Here is a 22,500-nt window from a genome sequence, read left to right as displayed (position 1 = left end):
TATTTAATTACAACTGTATGTTATACACAAGACACCAACCCGGGGTTTTTGTTATCAGCAGTTTGGATCCCGGTGCAGCCAGGACATCCCATATGGTAGCATTTGGTGTGTGTGTGTGTGTGTGTGTGTGTGTGTGTGTGTGTTGTGTGTGTATTTGTGTGTGTTAAAGACAGGAAGACATTAAGAGTTTTTTAGCCCCGAGGCCTTTTGCTTGAACGAAACCTTCACAGGGACTCGCACCGCGTTCGTCTTTGTGGCCGTCGACCTGAAACCCTCGTTGGCGTCAGCCAAATATAAACTGATTTAATTTGTGTTATTATTTTTTTTCTGCCTTTTCTGATCTAATTGAATAAGTATCTGACACATTGAAATGTCAGCTGTAGCCTGATGAATTTAACAAAGCTTTTATATACTTGAATTATCTCCAGAGAAAAGAGACATAAACACAAACGTTAAACATCGTCTGAACACGATCGATTGAATTTTAAGATTTAAATCAGAAACTATCTGATCAATAAGTGAAACACTGAACTTTTTCCGGCCGGCTCGTGAGCAGTACGCTGATTAGAGGTCAGCTGGGAGTTCGTCCTCCACATCTGGAACTGCTCCGGTCGCCCCCCGAACAAAACGAGCCGGAGGAGAAGTCTGCTCGGTGAACCCTGAAAGCTGCAATCCAAGGAGTTCCTGTTTAATCAGATGTCTCCTTCTCCTCCTTCTCCTCTTTCTCCTCTTTCCTTCCTTTTCTCCTTCCTTCCTTCCCTTTTTCTTCCCTTTTTCTTCCTGCAGGCTCGGTAATTATTCCTCCCATCATCCTCTCCTCCCTCCTTCCCCCCCTGTGCTGTGATTAATTGCCGTTTCAGCCTGCAATTAGCTGTCTGATTACCACGGCAACTGATTGTGTGTGTGTGTGTGTGTGTGTGTGTGTGTGTGTGTGTGTGTGTGTGTGTGTGTGTGTGTGTGGGGATTCCCGAGGGAAATTCTGCTCTTTCTTCAGAGTTTTTCCTTTTTTTATTTTTTTTATTTCCCTTCATGTTTAAACTTTTTTTTGTCTGTGTTGTTATTTCAAAGCGTGAATTGAAGCTGCAACATTTCAGAGTCGAACACTTTGTGGTGAGTTTTAACTTCACCGGCTGTTGTTTACTGATGTGACTCTGTTCAGGCCTCAGGGCGTGTGTGTGTGTGTGTGTGTGTGTGTGTGTGTGTGTGTGTGTGTGTGTGTGTGTGTGTGTGTGTGTGTGTGTGTGTGTGTGTGTGTGTGTGTGTGTGTGTGTGGAACATGATGATTATCACTAGTGAGAAACACCTGGCAACAGGAAAGAAGAAAACTCTCTTTCTCTGTGTGTTTGCTGTAAAGTATGAAAGTTTGGCTCGTGCCGGTTGGAAGTTTTAACAACGCGACTGGTTCTGAGGAGATAATGACTTCATAAAAGTTAAATTATCTGTCCGTGTAACTCGTTAATTTCACCGGACAAGACATTTTTAAATCAGCCGGCTCCAGTCTAGAAATAAATAAACTCTGATGAGGGTTCAAAGGTTTGAAGTAAAAGTAGAAAATGCTGGTTTTTAGGTCAAATTACTTGAGATGGGTGCAGTGATAACTGAAATGCACTTAATAATAGTTGATAATTCTTAATTCAATGGTTTTGAATTCTTCATTTTGGCTCACTGAATCAAAGAAGTGCAAGAAACAAGAGAATAAATCTCTATTTTAAGTGGAACTGACTTTAAACAAGTTGTCTTATTTTGAAATAGGTCGACCTGAACGCAGATTAAAATTAATATCTTAATTTAGACCTTAAACTTTCCACTTTCTGCTTCACATTCACAAACGGTGAAGACCTGCCTGCCATCAGGATCATTTTGAGGTTTCAGCGTCTTCAACAAACTGGGAATCGAACCACTGACCCATATTTATTAACATTTACGGACAGTTGAAAGTAGACCAGAAGTTTTTATAGGTCGGCTAATTTTAGTTTTCAGAACTTCTCCAAATAAGTCTTCTCCGGCCTTTCGGTTGATGTTTTACAGACATGTTCTTTGTATCAGGGTCGATTTCAATCAGGAAGTCTGCTTAAGTCAGAAAAACGTCCCCTTGATTTTAATTAGCCTCCCAATTCATGCAGCCCAGCGGGACATCCGAGCACACGGCAGCATGGAAACCCCCCCAAAGGTCAAGGGTCAGCAGCAGGGGCAAAGGGGCAACCTGAAGGCAACGCGTCTAATTAATAAGAACATGATAAGATCAAACTGTGGGTGTGTATTTCTGTTTCGGAGGACTTTTTTTTTTTTTTTTTTTTTTTTTTTTTTTTTTGCCGTCACTTCTTCAAAGAGCTGTTTGATGGTTCAGACTCGGTTTTATAGTCGATTTTAGTGTTTGTTTTAAGGGTTTGGGAATGTGTGTCGGTGAGGGACTTCACAAGTACATAATCAAAAGTGTGTGTGTGTGTGTGTGTGTGTGTGTGTGTGTGTGTGTGTGTGTGTGTGTGTGTGATGGGTTGTGGAGGTACAGTGGCTGCTAATAAGCACTGTACACCTTCTGCAGCGCACACACGCACACAGCTGGGTGTCTGTCTGATTGGTTTCAGGTGTGTGTGTGTCGCCGGTGTGTGTGTGTGACCACAGTCTGACACCTCTGTAACAAGCCTGAAGGTGGTGTGTGTGCGTGTGCGTGTCCAGGGTCGACATGAAAACAAGGTCAAAGCTGTAAAACTGCTGCAACACGCCTCATGAGAATCCATGTCTTTGTGTTTTGGGACACGGAGAAAGGGATTCTGGGTAACTGTTGCTTACAAGGGAATGTTGTAAAGTATTTTTTTTTAAAGTAAAAACACAAAACTCAGCTCCGTTTTCTTTATAGAGCACCTTTTATACAGCAAAGCATCCCAAAGTGCTTCATAAAGCAACATTAAAAAAAACATTAAAACTAAAAGCCAAACAATAACGCCTCAATAAAAAAAATGCCGCTGCGCCTCTTTCTCTCTCCAAGTGAGGAAATATAAAGTTTGCGATCCTTTTGATCCGCTTCCGTTTACCTTGTAAAAAAGTTCAATACAAACTGGACACTTCCTGTGTCTGTTTCAAATTAAAAGCCCTCAAGCGTTTCTGCAGAAAGAAACTTGTTTCTTTTATTGTGAAACATTTGCAGAAACCGTGACTGAAATCGGACAATCAGCTTTAACGATTAATTCAGAACAACAACAACAACAACAACAAATGCATGAATTAATTGTTGACTGATATTAATGAAAGCAATGCAAATACCTTTATAACACTTAGATGCAGCATCCAAGCATCTTTTTCTCAGCACGTAACTTGGCTTCAACTTTTCCGTGATTATTATCTTTTGTTTTGTAACATTCTGGATAAAAATAACAAAGTATAACTCTTTTTTTTTCTTTTTTTTTTTTAAACATCAGCTGATTGCCTGATCTTCAAGCAGCTCTAGACAGCAGTGGGACTGGAGCTGAAGGAAAAGTCTTTAGACATTTAGTCCTAACGATTGAACGGGAACGATGTCATGTATTTGAATTCGGTGATTTTCAACACGTGTCTCCTGTTTGTTTGTTTGTTTGTTTGTTTCAGGTGCAGTCGGCTGCAGAAGCAGGTCGCAGGTTGGCCGTCACCTTCAGAGCCGACAGTGAGTCTCTAACGCTGTAAAATAACAAACACCAGCACACACACAGGATGTCTACATAGAATAATGACACAATAATCAGTTCCGACTGTGATGAATGAGCCTCCAGATGTGCACACGGAGTTAGACGTGTTTCCAGATGTTTAGTTCACTGCAACAATCAAAGCATCTTTATTTGTTATTATCCAACTCATAGCTGTAAAATCTGTCAAACAAAATAAGTTTTTATTTTCTGCCTGGTTTTCCTGGCAAGGAATCCTCCCCAGCATCTATGTGCACCCCCTGCATCGCCCTCTTCGTCCTCCTCCTCCTCCTCCTCCTCCTCTTCCTCTTCCTCTTTTGTTCTTTTCTCTCTAAAAGTCAAGTTCCTGAGCCGTGGCCGATCCCTGCCTCCTGCCTTTATCCGTGACCATGAGCGAGGAAGCACTTTCAGATTCCCCTTTGTGTGTGTGTGTGTGTGTGTGTGTGTGTGTGTGTGTGTGTGTGTGTGTGTGTGTGTGTGCGTGTGCGTGTGTGATCCTGGTTTTCAGATAATTCAGATTTGATAAATTTATCATATCATTTGTGATACATCTAAAGTTCCTATCGCAGCTTCGACAAGTCCGAAACCAAAAGGTGTTTTATTTACTGTCATAAAAATGACATCTATAAACAAAACGGTGGCAAATTAACATCTTGGCAATTAATGAATCGATTAATTGTTCAATCAATTCATCTGTAATCACTAAATTCTTCATCTTATGAGAGTCTGAGTCGACTGAGCGGGAAAAGTTGGGCATATTCTGAATCTAATTATTGCTTCATTCCCAAAGATTTCCACGCCTCTGTTTGCACAGAGCCAGGCTAGCCGTTTCCCCCCGCTTCCAGTGTTTATGCTAAGCTAAGCTAACCACCTCCCGGCCACTGCTTCGTATTTACCTTCCAAAGATCGATCGGACTGCCTCTTTAAAATACAGCGTTGTTATTCATATTCAGATGTTTTCCCTCTGAGCTGCTGCCGCCGCATTCGTTCTATCTAATCTTTAACACATATTATGTCAGCTATAAAGGGGTCAGGAGGTCATGTGACTTTTTAAAACGATGATGCACGCTCGTCTTAAGAAACAGAAACTGTTGAATCTCGCACACTTTAATCCAAAGTGAAGCACGGAGGTGTTTTAGCATGACAATCAGAGCCCGCTCATTGTGTGTGTGTACTGAGGTGTGTGTGTGTGTGTGTGTGTGTGTGTGTGTGTGTGTGTGTGTGTGTGTGTGTGTGTGTGTGTGTGTGTGTGTGTGTGTGTTGAGGTGGGGGCGGGGGGTGACACACCTCACTGGTTCCTCTCCTACAGCTGAGTCAAGGATGAAGGAGGCTTCCAGTCTCTCGTTTTCTGTTGGCGGTGATGTCATGGGGGAATCTGAAGCAGCGTGACCTTTGACCTTTGGGTAGGGAACGGTGATGAAATCGGCAAACCTTAAAGGAGAAGTCCAGTGACTGTTTATATTTTTATTCACGTCAATAAATCCAAACAAATCGGCGGACGCATTGTTTGTTTTGATGCATTTCAGTCAGAAAAAAATAGATACAAATTCTGCCTTGAACTGGCGTCTCTATGGCAACAGCAGCAGCAGAGGCTCATGGGTATCGTAGTGACACAGCGGCGATGAAGGAGGATGATGATGAGCTGTGATTGTCTCCTTCAATGTCATCCTTCCCTGATTTATCTCTCGTGAGGATTACACCTTCCTCCTCCTCTTCCTCCTCCTCCTGTGCTTCTTAAACTTAGGAGTGAACTTTGGCCTTCCTCGCTCTCTCTGCTCCTTTGTCTTATTAATAAATTCTGAAGATTAAGGAGGAAGAGGAGTAACTGCCTCTCCTCCGTGCATCCCATAGAGGTTATGGAGGAGGAGGAGGAGGAGGAGGAGGAGGAGCGACCAGCCGTGACCTTCCTCTTCAGCCCTGAACATGACCCGTGGGGTCTTTTGTGGAGGAGGACGAGAGGAAGAGGAGCAGCGACTCGTATCGCGCTCCGTCTTCTCCATCCTTTCATTAGCTCCTCTGCTCCGTCCCATCTTCCTCCTCCTCCTCCTCTTCATCAATAGGTGGTCCTCGGAGAGGAAAGGGGAGCAGTGAGTCGTGTCTTGAGCTCACGCCCCCTTTTCTTTCCACCTCTTTTTCTGCTCCAATCCCCTCTTCTTCCTCCTTCTCCTCCTCCTCCTCTTCCTCCTCCTCCTCCGCTCTGTCTTTTCATTAATTTCTGTGTTTCTAGCAGGTAAATGTTGTTAAATAGTTTCTTTTCTTTGTTTATTTGATCCATTTTGTGTTTATTGTTTTTGTTTCCTCCTTTGTGGACAAAGTTAATACAGGTTTTTTTTGTGTTGTAGTTGTTAAAAAAAACAACAACAACACAAATCCTCCTGATAATTTTATTTTGCATCTGTTTGCAACGCATTTCTTGTCCAACGTGACCGAGCGCAGGTCGATGTAGTGACATGATGTACGATGGGGAGGCTGCACAGGACGTTTTATTTTGAAAATTGACCGCATACTTTCTTCTGTCCGACTTCCTGCTCGATCACGATATCTGTCGAGATGAGATGGAATTACGGCCCGATTCAGGTGTTTTAACCGGTTTTACTTTGTTTACTGTGTTCATAATGTCTCGGCGTGTCGTCCTGCAGACTGTTCGTTGAACTACCCGCTGGGGAAACACGTGATCCACGAGGTCGCCAACGTTTCCTTCAGCCATCTGGCCTGTGAGGATCAGGCTGCCGTGGTCGTCCACTGGGCTGCCAGTCCACTAGGTACCCACCCGTCTATTTGTCTTTTTACCTGTCCGCTGAGAGAGAGAGACAAAGAGAGACAGACAGAGAGAGAGAGAGTGTAAACCCTTCAAAGTGCTCAAATCCGTAAGATTAGCCAGGTCGGTGCGAACGTGTCTCTTTGATCAGAGCCTGAGGAGGCAGAGAGAGGATCACTTCTCACACAACAATGCTGCGATTTGACCGTGAAGGAATGTGTGTGTGTGTGTGTGTGTGTGTGTGTGTGTGTGTGTGTGTGTGTGTGTGTGTGTGTGTGTGTGTGTGTGTGTGTGTGTGTGTGTGTGTGTGTGTGTGTGTGTGTGTGTGTGTAAGGTGAACCGCTCGCTCACATGGCGACTCAACAGCCTGTTGTTTTTCTCTCCGGAGCGGCAGAAGTTTTTACAGAAAAAAAACACAAAAAAACAGGGTTTCCACGTCAGACTCGCAGAAGATGAATTTCCTCCTCGAGAGACGCTCGGTTTCTTCAGTTAGAAATAATAAAAACGAAGAGCTGCACAAAGTGTCTCTGATGTTTCCTGCAGCAGGAACAGAGTAGGAGATGAATCCCGAGATTACAGATGGAGACTGAAGACCTGACGGCGCTTCAAAGGAGCTTTGATCAAACTGGCAAAACTTTAAATTTAAATTCTAACGGAGAATCTAATGTTTCTAAAGAATTGTGGAGAAAGAGAGTCTAAAATGAAGCAGAAAACAACCAAAATATTTCATTTTGATTGAGTTTGAATATTTCAACCATCACACAGCTACAACGAGGCGCTAAAAAACTAAATATACGACGATGGATCTAAAAGTTGAGAGACTGCTCCCGTTGCGCACAAACGGTGTCTTGGACAGTGAAGCTCCACCCCTTCTTGAAACGTGATGTCATCAGAACACAGTCGCTTCATCGCCTTTCTGAAGAGTTTCGAGGACCTCTGTTGATGATTTACAGAGTTTGACTCAAAATCGGATGTTTTTCTGCATTTGTACAGAAACCTGATTTAATCCTCTGAGCAAAGGGTTGAAATATTTGGCTAATTAAGAAATAACGTTAGTCGAGACTGAAACAAGTTCGAAGTTACAGTGAAGGGAATGAAAAACAAACTGTGAGCTGTCGGGCTGCCAACATGCAAAACATCCTGATCTCAGAGAGAAAGAAGACAGGAGTTCAGAAATCCGCCTCCAGACAGAAAAACCTGCTCGACCGCTTCCTCGCTCGCTGGCAGAGCTAATAGGAAAAACATGTCCGGTGGATGTCAAGGTGTAATTACAAAGCAGATGTGTTTTCAAGGAGGAGGAGGAGGACGAAGGGCAGGAGGGGAGAAAACAAGGAGGGAAGGAAATGATGAAGGAGCAGAGAGGAGAAAAAAGGAGACTTGGTTTCGAGTGGAGGAAGAAAGCAATAAGAGAAAAGGAACTAGGAAAGGAAGTGAGAGAGGAAGAGGAAAAGAAACCTGTTGAGAGGAGAGGAGAGGAGAGGAATGGAGAAAATGTGGAGAAGGATGGAGAAGGAGAGATGTTGGAGAAGGATGGAGGAGGAGAGATGTTGGAAAAGGATGGAGAAGGAGAGATGTTGGAGAAGGATGGAGGAGGAGATGTTGGAGAAGGATGGAGGAGGAGAGATGTTGGAGAAGGACGGAGGAGGAGAGATGTTGGAGAAGGACGGAGGAGGAGATGTTGGAGAAGGATGGAGGAGGAGAGATGTTGGAGAAGGACGGAGGAGGAGAGATGTTGGAGAAGGACGGAGGAGGAGAGATGTTGGAGAAGGATGGAGGAGGAGAGATGTTGGAGAAGGACGGAGGTTGAACTTCCTGTTTGTCGCCCCGCAGGCATCGAACACATCAAAGGTTTCCGAGTTTATCTGGAGGACAAGAATCCAGAAGGGAAACGGTGTCAACACCTGATCCTGAAGGAGCCGAGACAACTCAACTTCTCCTACAAGAACACGGTAGGATGATGTCATTTAACCGCATGACATCACGGTGATGTCACTGAGGGGCGGAGTCAGGATTGAGCTCGCGGTCGTGTTTTAATAAATGTTCGATGACCTCATTTTAACTGACGCAGAAGGAAACGCAACAAATAGATATGATGGTGACTGACATCGCTTCAACTTTGGACAACAGGAAGTGGAATTTTTTTGTGTGTTTTTTTTTAGAAAGTAGGAGCGCTTGTTTTGATGCAGCTGATGTCCCCACACGGCAGAATGGAGGTTTTTAATACGAGTTAGTTTTAAATAAAAACTGTGTTTTCCCGTGACTTCCTGTTCAGATCGAAGGCGGCTAAAAAAAAACGTTTGTCTCCGCCCCCGACTCCTCCTCCTGCTGCTGCCGCCGGTTTCCTCTTGTCGCAGTTCTTCTCCCGTGTTGTTTACTGTCTTGTTATTTATTTACGATCTGTCGTCGTCTTCCTTCGACAGAAGCTGAGCAGTCAGCCGTTCAGCGGTTTGACCTTCGATACCGACTACATGGTCCGAGTCGTTCCCTTCCCGTCGCTGATGAACGAGAGCTTCTTCCCTCCGTCCTTCCTCAGGACCAACTGTGAGTTCCCTCCCGCCAGCACAACGCCGACGATCAAAACAAACAACAAACTTAGTATTTGTTATTCTGACTGGAAGAAACCTTTGAGAGTAGATAAAAGAAATCAGACTTTAAGGTTCATACAGGATGACTCTGTTACATCCTTACGACAAACATCTGGTGATATTATTTAACAGCACAAAGGTGAGGGTCGGGACCCCAATGAGGTGTCGGGAGATTAATCCAAAGGGTCACAAGTTGACATCTATGAAAACAAAAACTATTTAATTTGCTTGTCAAAAATGTGCTTTTTTTCTTGTAAATCATTGGTTTTATCGCCTCATGCATCTGAAAATAATTATAAAAATGCTTAAAAACACGAATCAAAGACGAAGTGTGTGACGGTTTCTGTGTGTGTTTCTCCGACAGCGTGCGAAGTCCTCCTCGGATCCGACAACCTGGTCTGCAGACCCTGTAAGTTCCTCGGTGTCGTCGTCATAACAACCAGAACCACATGTAGACCCGGATTCTGCACTAATTGGTCTCCAGAACCGGCCCGGTTGTTGTTATTTCAGACTGTAATTAGCACATTTAGTTTTAGTTTTGTTTTGATATCTCTGCAGTCTGGAAGCCGAAGACCCTGAACGTGTCTCAGCTCGGATCGAACCTTCACGTGGCCTTCGATCAGGCTCCGCCCTCCTTCGGCTTCCACTTCTACTACCTGTACTACAAGCTGCGGCAGGACGGACCCTTCAGACTGCAGCGCTGCAAACCGGTGAGACCGACTGGACTCTGAAGGTTCTTACGTGATGTGTGAGATGTTTAACTGTCAGAGTTGAGATTGATGGCGTTTTTACAACTGAAAGTTCAAATCAAGGTTAATGTTTTTGTTTCGTTGTAAACGTTTGATCTGTTATTTTTGGTTTTGTCTTGTTATAGTCGCTTACATCCTGTCTTGGTCGCCAACGTCTTGGTCGCCAAAGTCTTGGTCGCCAAAGTCTTGGTCGCCAACATCGTCTTGGTTGCCAACGTCTTGGTCGACTACGTCTTGGTCGCCAACGTCTTGGTCGCCAACGTCTTGGTCGCCAACATCTTGGTCGACTACGTTTTGGTCGCCAACGTCTTGGTCGCCAACGTCTTGGTTGCCAATGTCTTGGGTGCCAACGTATTGGTCGCCAGCGTCGTCTTGGTCGCCAACGTCGTCTTGGTCGCCAACGTCTTGGTCGCCAACGTCTTGGTCACCAACGTCTTGGTCGCCAACATCGTCTTGGTCGCCAACAACGTCTTGGTCGCCAACAACGTCTTGGTCGCCAACGTCTTGGTTGCCAATGTCTTGGTCGCCAACGTCTTGGTCGCCAACGTCTTGGTTGCCAACGTCTTGGTTGCCAATGTCTTGGTCGCCAACGTCGTCTTGGTCGCCAACGTCTTGGTCGACTACATCTTCGTGACCTCTGTCCTGATGTCTACGGCCTGATTTCAATACTTCACTATTTGTGACACTTATCAAGTGTTTCCTTGCAGAGATTCTCCAACAACATGCGTCATTATCCCGGTTTTAAAACATTATTTCATCTCCGCCGACTATAAACACTTTGTGGTTTCTGCCGTATGAGTGGAGAGAAAACGTTAATCCGGCCTTCAATGTCCTCCGACCACGTCCAGTGATTCTCTCCGTTTCATGTCCAAACTGGAAGGTGTGGAGTCAAAAGGCTTTTTGTTCCAGTCACGTCCTTCCTTGATGTCTCTCCAGCTGCTCCGAGTCTTTTGTCCGTCTTTGTGGTCTCGATGCCGTGAGTCATACGGTTTCACACAGTCGCTCCTCGGAGGCGTTCAGGGTGAAAGAAATAGTCGTGTGAAGGATGAAAAATGAGCAAGTGAGACCACGTCTGTCCGGGTGGCTGTTGTGTTGTCAGGTTTCTGATTCTGCTGTTGAAAAGAAGAAGAAGAAAAAAAAAAAGGTCCATGGAAAGCTTCCTTCAGTGCAGCTTTTCTACCTTTTGTACCGAATAAGACAAAAAGCTCTTAAAAGGTGTTGCTCACCTGGTGTGAACATCCACCTGGGGATTGTACCTGCAACTGTTACTCTTGAGACTGAAGGTTGAGGAACTGAAACGGACTTAAAAAATATCAATTCATCTCTTGTTTAATATAAAAATGGGAATTTTCAGTTGATTTTTGTCAGTTTTTAAAATATATAATTTAATTGTCTGCAGGATGTGAACCAGGCCAGAACTACATGCGTCCTCCAGGACGTCACTCCGGGGACCTACATTATAGAGGTAATTGAACACAGCACAGGACTGAGCTTCAATTAGTTTAATCACCAGCCAGCTGCTTAAACTGGATTCCACTGTTTTCTACTCTTCATCTCATATGTAGATTAAAATGCAGTAAAGGATTTAAAAACAACATTAAACTAAGTTTCAAATCTCCCAAAAACTGTTTATACTTTGAATTTATGATTTGTTTGTTTGTATTTCTGTGCCAGTTGAGAGACGACAGCAACACGACCAGGAGGCTAACTCAGTACCACGTCAGCCAGGGTGAGACACACACACACGCACACACACACACACACACACACACACACACACACACACACACACACTGTACGAATAGGACAGTAATTTATACAATTTATTACACATTGCTATATTTACTTTTGCATACGAATGACTATTTCTCTACATTCAAAACTTATTCATTCTTTTATTATTCTCATTTATATTATTTTTTTTAAATTTTTTACACGTTTATTCTTTTTTATGACACTCCTGTGACTCCATACTGTAACTGTTAAACTTGTGTGAACCAGAATGCTAAATATAACAAAAAAAGACTGTGATCCAGTGTGTCATGTTGGGTGTGTTTGTTTTATCCTCCAGTCCACTCCCCATGGGCGGGGCCTATCCGCGCCATGGCCATCACGGTGCCTCTGGTCATCATGTCCGCCTTCGCCACCCTCTTCACGGTCATGTGTCGCAAGAAGCAGCAAGGTGAGAGAAACTCGTGATTCAAATTCAAAAGCACTCCGCTTCCCCGTGTTTATGTTCATGCTCCGAATTTATGGGTGAACATTTAATCTCTCTTAGAAAACATTTACAGTCAGCTGGACGAGGAGAGCAGCGAGTCGTCCAATCAGAGCGCAGCGCTGAACGCGGAGCGGCCGTGGCCCCGCCCCAAAGTCTTCATCTGTTACTCCAACAGGGACTGTCCCAAACACAGCAGCGTCATCCAGAGCTTCGCCTACTTCCTGCAGGACTTCTGCGGCTGCGAGGTGAGACGGCGACGCCCACACACCAGACAACGGATTGATGAGGAGAGGTTTGTTAATTTGAAATAAATGCAATGCTTCTTCTTCTCCTGCTCAGGTGGTGTTGGACCTGTGGGAACACCTGGAGATGTGCAAGGAGGGTCAGATGTCGTGGCTCAGCAGGCAGCTGGACGAAGCCAACTTCATCATCACCGTCTGCTCCAAAGGCCTCCGGTACTTTCTCTAGTCTACTGGGTTTCTATTTAAAAAAAACTCAAACAAAACTGCTGCTGCTGCTGTTTGAAGCAGCTGCAGTTCCACCAGTGGCCACTAGATGCTGCTAAAACACTGCTTTCGCCAAGGAAATAAACCATTTCAACTGCACAAAGAAGCTGAACAAACTCTAGTTAATTGACAATGTTGGAAATTGGATTTTATGTTTGATTGACAGGTGTCTCAGCCTATCGTTTCCTCATTCTGTACTTATTCTGTCTCCTTCATTTCCTCCTTCTCTTCACTTTTACTCTCCATCCTTTCTAATTATTTTCTATTTTCCTTCCTTCTCACTGTCCTTCATTTCTCACTCTCGTCTTCCTCTATCCGTTTTTTTAACGTCAGAAATGTCTTTTCCGGGTTCAAGATTCAGCTGAAAAATGTGCCGAGTCATTGCGGCCTTTCTGTAACAGTAATATTTAAGTGTGGTCGTCAATAGCGGCCGCTGCTGACTGTAATTACAATCAATCAATAGGTTGTGAGGGTGATGAAGCGCCCCGAGCTACGAGCGGCCCACTAAAACACCGCCGTGTGTTTCATGAAGACCTCGTCGTGGACGTTTTCTCCGTGAAGCTCGTCGTGTTATTCTCACGCTAACCGCCTCTGATCTGTCGTCTTCCCGCCTGCAGCTACCACGTGGAGAAGAAGAGCCGTCGGGGGAAGACGCCCGTCGGTCGCCGTGGCAACAACAGCAGCAGCAGCAACAGCAGCTCTCCGATCGGCGGGGCGGGCGACCTGTTCATCGTGGGCGTGGCCATGATTGCCGAGAAGCTGCGGCTGGCGAAGCAGAGCGACGGGGGCGGGGCTTCGGAGCTGAGCCGCTACATGACGGTTTACTTCGACTACTCCACCGAGAACGACATCCCCACGCTGCTGAGTCTGGCGCCCAGGTAGCACCTGCTTTGCCGTTACCATCGTGAACGTTATCGCTCGCATACTTTCGTCTGTACTCGGCGTGTTACCGGACGACTCCACTAGAGGGCGTTATCCCAGGGATTTTAGCTAAATTCATTCGGTTTTATTAGTTTTCTAATCTGAAAACAATCCCTCATTAATTAGAAAATAAACTTGAAAAAGTTGTGTTTTTGGGGGCGTGTCTGTTTGATTGACAGGTCTGTGGTGCAGTCAGGTTACAGCTATCGGTGGGCGGGACGTAGTATCTTCAGGTTTCCAATCAGATTGGTCAGATCCACCGCTGGCTCCTCCCCCAGCTCGTCCAAATATGGTCACTTCCTGCTCCAAACGGCTCCGGACTAGTAAGATGGTGACGGACAGAATCTGAACTGGAGGATTGATAATTGGTTCGAACAGATTTAGGACACGATGCGGTCGTCGTGTAGTTTAACAGCACGTACGTCTCCGGTCTGACGAAGAATACAACGATGACCGATATGAAAACTGTTCTTTCCCTGCGTTCAGGTTCAAGTTGATGGACCAGCTTCCTCAGCTGTTCGGCCGGCTCCACTCCGGTCAGTCCAGCCTGGCCGAGCGCGAGCAGCAGCCGCTCAACGTCTCCCGGAGGAACTACTTCCGGAGCAAGTCGGGCCGCTCGCTCTACGTCTCCATCTGCAACATGCACCAGTACATCAGCCAGAACCCCGACTGGTTCGAGAGGCAGCTGGCTCCCTCCTGCTCCTCCTCCTCTGACTCCGCCTCCAAACAACCTCCTCTCCCCGCCGTCCCGCCGGCTCCGAGCCCTCCCCTGAAGCCTCCCTGCTCCTCCTCCTCCTCCTCCACCTCCTCTCAGCTCGAGCAGAGGTTCGACTCCGGCCTGGTGCTGAACGAGGTGGTGGTGAGGACGCCGTCGCTGGAGGGCAGGGAGGGGGGGGCGAGGAGGAACATGCTCCTGCTGGCCCCCGGCTCCAGTCAGAGCCTCAACCGCGGCCTCAGTCCCACCCCCAGTCCTGGTCCCAGTCTCTGCCCCAGTCCCGGTCTCTGTCCCAGTCCCGGCCTGCCACACTGCTCTCTGTCCACGCTGGGACCGACCTCAAGGTGAATTAAAGTGTACTGCCTCTTTAAATAATGACTTTCAGTGACATCACAGAGACCACGTCCCGTTCTGTCCCTTCCAGGTCCACGTCTGGAATATCCGGACTGTCGCCTGAAGAGTCTTCGTCCTCCTCTTCCTCCTCCGCTCCCTCCATCCTACGGGACGGGGCGTGTCCGTCCCCCGTCCAGGCAGAAGAAGGCTGTCCCTCCGTGCCAGAAGCCCCGCCTCCTCGAGATTCGGGCATCTACGATTCGTCGGTACCCTCCTCAGAACTTTCCATCCCCCTGATGGAGGGGCTGTCACATGACCAGGCTGACTCCTCCTCCCTGGCTGACAGCGAATCGTCTTCTTCTGGGCTGGGTGAGTTTTTTCACATTTAAAAACTTCAGTTTCATTTAAATTTGTGAACAGATAAGTTCACCCCTCGTTTCCTGTTCAACTGTCCGTCTTTCAGGTGACGAAGAGCCGCCTGCGGTCACGTCGCTCCGCTGCAGCGCCGCCACGGTGTGTAAAGCTGAGCTGCATCATCATCACCATCATCATCATCATCATCATCATTGCCTGGAGCACGGCGACGTCCTCGCACCTGTGGCATCGTTGTAGGGAGGGGACTCCTCCAGCCAATCGGAGGAGGAGCAGCGCAGTGATGTCATCATCAGAGGAAACAGAAATGTACTGGTTGTGGACCTGGAGTTGCTGTCATCGTCATGGAAACAGAACTGGAAGAATCTAGAGCGCTGGTCCCTGGTAACTATGGTAACCACTGAGTTGAAGAACACTGGCAATTACGGTTACCACTAAGTTCTGCAACACTGGTCCTTGGTAACTATGGAAGCCACTAAGTTGTAAAACTATTTCAGGACACTGATAGCTGTAATAACAGTTAATTATGGTAACCATAACAGTCCTTTACTAAACTGTGGTAAACACATGTCCTCGGTAACTATGGTAACCACTGTGTTTTGACAACACTATTCCCTGGTAACTACGGTAACTGCTGCATTTTGAAACACTAGTCTCCAAAAATAATGGTAAGCTATGCATTCTACAACACTGGTCCCTGGTAACCATGGTAACCACTGCGTTCTAGATCAGTGATTCCTGGTGACAGTGGTAGTTATTGGGTTATAAAACATTTTTCAGTGGTAACTACGGTAACCACTGAGTTATCCAACATTAGCTCAAATAGCCATGGTAACCACTGAGTTATCCAACATTAGCTCAAATAGCCATGGTAACCACTGAGTTATACAACATTAGCCCAAGTAGCCATGGTAACCACTGAGTTGTAGAACAGTTTTTCCTGGTGACTCTGGTGATCATTGGATAATGAACATTTTGTAGTGGTAACTACGGTAACCACTGCATTCTAAAGCGTTGGCCCAAGTAGCTACGGTAACCACTGAGTTCTGGAACACTTCTCCCTGGTAACTACGGTAAACACAGCCTCTAGAACCGGTCTGTGGTAACTAAGGTACTTGGTCCGCTCCGCTGGTCGTCCCGCCTGGAGGATTGTTTTGAAGGACCGGATCTCCAGACGCCGGCGGAGCGGACCGGTTCCAACCAAAGACGGTCTTCATGTTGATGTTCGGTACTAAAACAAACTGTTGGATCGGCACTTTTGGAAGCAGAGAAGCAAGAAGACACAGAACCACAAACAAGTTTCGATGTTTCCCTTCGACAACATCCGACGAGGTAGAAGCGGCTTTAACGACACCGTGAAGACGTCGACGTCACGGCAACAGGACGTCTTTGTGTTCACGACATTTACAGAACGAAACACGGATTCATTTGGTGTTTCATCAAAATGTACCGTTTTATTTAAGCATTTTTCATCATAAAGGGAAACAATAATAAAACATGTTATCAGTATTGATCAGTTTTTCTCCCATGTCTTTAAGCAGCGCAACTTTTTTTTATATATATATATATATATTTCCAGCATAGAAATGTCGTCTGTTTGTCGACAATAATTAAAAAAAAAATCAATAATTAAACTTTTATTTTCCAAACTGTTAACTGAACTGTCAGAAATGTTAGTAAAACCTGATAATGTGACGTGGAAGAGTAATTTATGTGAACTGAAATTAAGTGCGTGAATTTAATTTTCTCTGCTTTTTAATTCGGAAATTAAAATTCATTTGGTCGATTGGTGCGCAGATACACGACTAAATACTCCACTGTACTGCGATTTTAAAGTATTGAATATAAATGTTAAATTTATGGTTGTATATTAATGCTTTGTAATCTCTTTCTAACATTGTTGCAGGAAGATGAGGGAATTATAAAAAGTACATGGAAATGTTTTTTGTTTTTTTAATTTGTCATTTTTGATGTGGAAAGTCAAAAAAACAAAAAAATAATAAGTAATGTTTACTTTTAAGCCAATAAAAAAATAAATTGTCATTTTTATTTTAATGATGCATAACTTTTTAATGTTTTTTTCTTTTCCTGGCAGTAATGATCTTCCATACACATTGATCCCTTGTACATATTTCATTACAGTCTCTGGCTGCCAGTTATTGATTCTTTCACGATCAGCAGCTGAACTCATTTTGTTCTCTGGATTAAAAAAAAAAGTTCTGCCTTTTAGTTTTTCATAAAAGTCTTTTTAAAGTCTGTTTTCGGACTCAAACTTTTTGATTTGCGACGACGAGGTCTGCAATTTGTTGGAAGGAGAGATTGAGCATTTCCTACTTGTAAATATTATTTGTATTTTATCTCTGGAAATGTCTGGTCTGTTTTCATCTGGTATAGTTAAGACCGATATTGTTTAGTATTTTTTTCTACCTTTGTTTATTAGGAATGTACTGTTTTATAGTACCGTGATGTAGGAAATAAATAAATCCATTTACTAAAACTGAACTCTTCATTTTTTCTTTCGGTTACTGACAGTCAGGAGATTATTGCTACTACATTACAAAAAAATAAATAAATACATTTCAACACCAGATGACAATAAGTCATACTTTTAAATTTGTCGAAGCTCATAACTAAGAATTTAAAGTGCTTCAGCGCTGCAGACTCTTCTGCTTCACGCTGACGAACGGATTTTCAGTTTCTTGTAGTAAAACACAAAGTTGTCTGACATGAAGAGCAGCAGACAGCTCCATAGTGTGAGAGCTGTCAGGCATCAACGCTTGAAACAACAGGCGCCACTAAAACTCAGACACGCACAAAGGCACAACATCAGCCAGTCCGGAAACGGCCTGCCTTCAAAATAAAAGCACAAATCTTAGAATTGTTGGCAGTAGAGCTCTACAACTAATAACACTGGGAAGCAACACTTAAACTCTTATTTTCCCTGACAAACTAAAACAAATGGATCTTATAGTACTTTTTGCTCTTAATTTGAATCTGTTTTAGCCGTTAAACATGTTTTTAAGTGTAAATCACCAAATAAAAAAGGCTTTTGTTGCAAGTTAAATATTCACAAACTTACTTCTAATAAAAAAGTGTATGAACTCAAATATAATATCAGTCTCCACTTTTGTCTCATTGTAAAATGCTAAAAGTAGCATTCATTGTCAACATACTTTTAGAAGGATCAGTCAAATACATGGTCAGATTCATTATCTCATCATTTTGTTTGGTTATTTTAGTTATTTTTACAGACAGTTTTTGGTTGTTCGTACATACAAAACAAACAAACCACAAAAAAAAAGACATAAAATAAAATTATAGTTATGAAAACAAATATCAATGTTGGAAAAAAAATCTTCTATTACCTATAACATCTGCTTTAATACATTTTATATGTAAATGTATTGAAAGAGGTAATTTTCTCTACAAACTGAGACAACGCGTACTTTTATTTTGAAGGTATCACCGGAAACAGGCTGCCTCGGATTACCTCGAGCTTGACTCAGAACAAAGGAGGATTCAGAAATTACGGCGGCTCAGCTTGTTGTTCAGTTCAGTCTTCGGCCTGAAGTTTGTCTTTTACGTTTTTCTGGAACAGAAACTTTTATTTTTCTTCACCGGAAGAGCGACAGCAGCTGGAAACAGCTGGAAACAGCTGGCTCGGAGTTTGTTTGTGTCTCTTTTCTTCGGCTGGTTGCGGCTCCTGTTTGCGGGGTCGTTGGGAGGAGCTGCAGTCCGATGCAGGCAGGTGATGGATGTCAGCGGGGCTCGAGGTGAGAACAAGCTGCACCGGAAGAGGTTTGTTTACCAAAAATAAAATGCATTAAAAGTTTAAAAAGAAGGGCCGTAAGAGACAGACAGGAAGTGAACTCTTCTTCTGTTTTCATCATCAGCTCGTGTGCAGGATTTAAAGTCGAGACAAAAAGTGAGAGTCTGCAGAGGGAACAGAAAGAAAAGACTTGTTTTTATTATTGCGGCTCTGTGAGTCACATGTTCGTCTCAGAGTCTCTGCAAACACACACATGGAGGAACTTCTGTCTTTGTGAGGTCCCTCATGGACATAATGTCCCCCTCACCCTGATCCACAACCTGGACCTGAACCTTAAAACCAGGTCGAAACAGCTTTAGAGTCCCACAAATGAGGACCTCACGGTCCACAAATGTCCTCCTAAACCAGTAAAACTCCACCTGGTCCTCATAAATACAAAAACACACACACATTGAGGAACTTCTGTCTTTATGAGGACCGTGTATGAGGTGGAAATGATGTCTATTTGTTGTTGCCTTGTTGTTTACACATCTGGGGAACTTTAAACGTCCAATACTGTCATTTTTACATCACTTATTTTATCTGACAGCTTCAGTTTCTTCACAAAATTAGGATTGTTTTGCTTTGAAAACTCAGACCAGCGTGATGTTGTCACCCAAAAGCTGGTGTAACTCCACCAACCAGTCCAGTCTCAGTTTACAGACTCATCTTATGTGCAGCACCAAATATGGTCACCGGTCGCACTTCCTGTTCCTCCTGTTACTGGAGATGATGGACACCGTGAAGTTGACCTTTGACCCTTTTTGTATATAAAGTGTAAAATCACTGAATTAATTTGATCCCGATTGACATTTGTGTGAATATCTTTTGTCGTAATTAGCCAGTGAATTCTCAGGTTGTGGTGACCTTTGACCTTTTGGCCACCAAAATCCAATCAGCTGGTGCTCGGGTCCGAGTGGACGTTCGTGCCAATGTGTCACTTTGTCTTTCGGTTTTTCAGACTTCACTTTTCCTTCCTTTCTGTTTCTATTGAAATCTGAATCTTTTAAGAAAACAAAAACAGATTTCAGTTCAATAATAATTTCACTTTAGATTTCAACAGAAGGAATTAACGCATTTCTTAGGGACTATTTTTCTGCGGCAGATTCGTAAACATTCGGTGGTTATTTAATGTGGTGGTGAGCGTTTTTTTGGACATTCGTGACTTGTCAGAAGGATGGACTCGTTTATTTGTTGGTCTTTTTTTAGATGTGATTTTGTTGTTTTGTTTTTATGTTAAACAGCCGGTTCGTTTCACTGCAGCTGAAAACTGGATGTTCGCTGAGAACAAGAGGAATATTAAAAACAGATGAAGATTCAAGAGGAGAGACTGAAGGAGCCAAACACACCTCTGTAACTGTGTGTGAGTGTGTGTGTGTGTGTGTGTGTGTGTGTGTGTGTGTGTGTGTGTGTGTGTGTGTGTGTGTGTGTGTGTGTGTGTGTGTGTGTGTGTGTGTGTGTGTGTGTGTGTGTGTGTGTGTGTGTGTGTGTGTGTGTGTGTGTGTGTGTGTGAGAGCTTTTTTGGAAAAAGAACAGCAACTCCCAGGAATGAATGAGTCACACACACACACACACACACACACACACACACACACACACACACACACACACACACACACACACACACACACACACACACACACACACACACACACACACACACACACACACACACACACACACACACACACACACAACAGATTATGGAGTTTTGATTGTAGTTGTAAATTATCCGGCAGCGCAGCGCAGCGACCCCTAAACCAGAACACTGTCTCCCATCATGCACTGGGGCCGAGCAGAAAGGAGCCGGCGGCGGCATTGTCCAGCTGTTCCAGCTGTTCCTGATGTTCCTGATGTTCCAGCTGTTCCTGATGTTCCAGCTGTTCCTGCTGTTCCTGCTGTTCCTGCTGTTCCTGCTGTTCCTGCTGTTCCTGCTGTTCCTGATGTTCCAGCTGTTCCTGATGTTCCTGCCAGTCCAGCAGATGTTTTCCTTTTGGTGTTGGTTTGGCCACTTCATCTTGTCTCCAAACAAACCCACCGAATCTGGTGAAGAACTGCGTGAACGCTTTGAAGACCAAAATCACAAATAACACAAAGTCAACAAAAAAGTAATTTGTGGTTCTCGACAGCGTGAAGTCCCGACAGAGAACCTTCGACGTAACGTAGAGGAACCCAAACATTTTAATTTTCCCACGTCAGCAACAGGTGAAAGAAAAAACTCACTTTTAACAGGAAGGAAAAACTTTGGTTTGGTTTGCGGTTGTTCTTAAAATAGCGGTCGACTTCGACTCCCAGAATGCACTGCTCTAAAGAATCATCCAACCAGAGGGCTTCAGACGGACCTGTGACGGAGGAGGGGGTGTGATGATGATGTCATGATGTCATGCTGTTTGTCTCTGTGACTTTATTTATCTGCCCTCAGATTAGACGTCATACACAACTGAATATTATACGAACTGTAATAATTGTATAAAAGTGGGTATTTTTACGGGACACTGAATATATATATATATATATATATATATATATATATATATATATATATATAACCAGGGCCTCCTGGTTGGGAGCCACGACCTTTGACCCCGTTCAGAGTTTGGTGTTATGTGCAGAAGAAACCACCGGGTGGCGCTCTGCTCAAACTCAGACCTGAACCACGCTGACTTGATGAGGGTGTTGAGTGGAGGAGCAGAGGAGGACTGTGGGCGTTCTCCTGCCCCGAGTTCAGCCTCTCAGGCTGAACACCTTAAAGGACCAGTTCAACATATATTTTATTTACGTTTTCTTCTAGAAGTTTGTTTCCTTCCAGCCCAACGGTGAACGTACATGATATTAATCTGTCTGGAGATGTGTCGGTAGTTTGTTTATGAAATAAACATATTGAAGTTATTTGTTCCATCAAGAATCTGATCTGAGGCCTTGATGTTGGTGTCTGGCTCACCAGGAGGAGTTATGAATTCATCTTCTCTCCTTCCTTCAGGTCGAAGCTGCAGAGGAAGACGTCCTCCTTCTCCCTCCTGTCTCCTGACGGCTGGTCTCTTCGAGGGGTAAGAACAGATTCACAACAACAACAACAACAACAACGGTGCTGTGATGTGACTCCATCTTTAAATAAAACAGGACGGGACAAAAATAATAAACCTAAAATGTTCCTTCATGTCCCTCCATGTTCCTCCTTGTTCCTTCATGTTCCTCCTTGTTCCTTCATGTCCCTCCTTGTTCCTTCATGTTCCTCCATGTTCCTCCTTGTTCCTCCATGTTCCTCCATTTTCGTCCATGTTCCTCCATGTTCCTCTTTGTTCCTCCTTGTTCCTCCATGTTCCTCCTTGTTCCTCCTGGTTCCTCCTGGTTCCTCCACGTTCCTCCTTGTTCTTCCTTGTTCCTCCTTGCTCCTCCTGGTTCCTCCTTGTTCCTCCACGTTCCTCCTGGTTCCTCCTTGTTCCTCCACGTTCCTCCTTGTTCCTCCATGTTCCTCAATGCTCAAAAGCTACAACTAATTTTATCATTTAATCTCAAATATTATTTTAATTAATTATTTGATACAAATTATTTTCTCAAAGTTAAAGCTGACGTGTTTTTTTGCTGGAAAAATTAAATAAACGATTGAGTATCAACATCCTGCAGATATATTTTCTGTCGGTTGACTAATAAATTAATTTGGTAATAATTTGAGCTCTACTTCCATTCACTTATATTTTTCAAAATAAAGTACCCCAAAAATACAACCTCGGATAGGTATACTTTTTCTTTACGTTACTTTTATATATCGAACTTGTAGTCAGCGTTCGTAGCGCCGGTATCACCGCGTCTCCTGCAACTCCTAATTATAGACTGCTGGTTTCCCCCGACGACCGTCGCTTCCTGTTTGTCCAATGGGAA

General features: G+C 44.2%; 2 protein-coding genes across 2 annotated transcripts in view; both read left to right on the top strand.

Annotated features, from left to right (window-relative positions):
* Positions 1–17,299, top strand: part of il17rd (interleukin 17 receptor D) — a 24,062-nt gene extending 6,763 nt beyond the window's left edge. The window contains exons 3-17 of the mRNA XM_069712627.1: positions 3,583–3,637; positions 6,296–6,418; positions 8,245–8,363; positions 8,835–8,955; positions 9,364–9,408; positions 9,558–9,709; positions 11,148–11,213; positions 11,423–11,477; positions 11,820–11,930; positions 12,027–12,211; positions 12,306–12,421; positions 13,090–13,350; positions 13,880–14,452; positions 14,533–14,810; positions 14,905–17,299. Of these exons, the coding sequence (XP_069568728.1) occupies positions 3,583–3,637; positions 6,296–6,418; positions 8,245–8,363; positions 8,835–8,955; positions 9,364–9,408; positions 9,558–9,709; positions 11,148–11,213; positions 11,423–11,477; positions 11,820–11,930; positions 12,027–12,211; positions 12,306–12,421; positions 13,090–13,350; positions 13,880–14,452; positions 14,533–14,810; positions 14,905–15,053 (2,409 nt within the window). The 3' untranslated portion in view covers positions 15,054–17,299. The remainder of the gene's footprint in view (positions 1–3,582; positions 3,638–6,295; positions 6,419–8,244; positions 8,364–8,834; positions 8,956–9,363; positions 9,409–9,557; positions 9,710–11,147; positions 11,214–11,422; positions 11,478–11,819; positions 11,931–12,026; positions 12,212–12,305; positions 12,422–13,089; positions 13,351–13,879; positions 14,453–14,532; positions 14,811–14,904) is intronic.
* A 1,189-nt stretch (positions 17,300–18,488) lies between these two features.
* arhgef3 (Rho guanine nucleotide exchange factor (GEF) 3) overlaps positions 18,489–22,500 on the top strand; it is a 17,582-nt gene continuing 13,570 nt past the window's right edge. The window contains exons 1-2 of the mRNA XM_069712632.1: positions 18,489–18,586; positions 21,602–21,668. Coding sequence (XP_069568733.1) covers positions 18,552–18,586; positions 21,602–21,668 — 102 coding nt within the window. The 5' untranslated portion in view covers positions 18,489–18,551. The remainder of the gene's footprint in view (positions 18,587–21,601; positions 21,669–22,500) is intronic.

This window comes from Brachyistius frenatus, unplaced genomic scaffold (genome assembly GCF_029030835.1).
Source record: "Brachyistius frenatus isolate BFR_SWC_R1_liver_20210118 unplaced genomic scaffold, ASM2903083v1 Contig_111, whole genome shotgun sequence".
Classification (NCBI taxonomy): Eukaryota; Metazoa; Chordata; class Actinopteri; family Embiotocidae; genus Brachyistius; species Brachyistius frenatus.
Note: the sequence above shows the minus strand (reverse complement) of the source record. Positions and strands in the feature narration are given on the sequence as shown.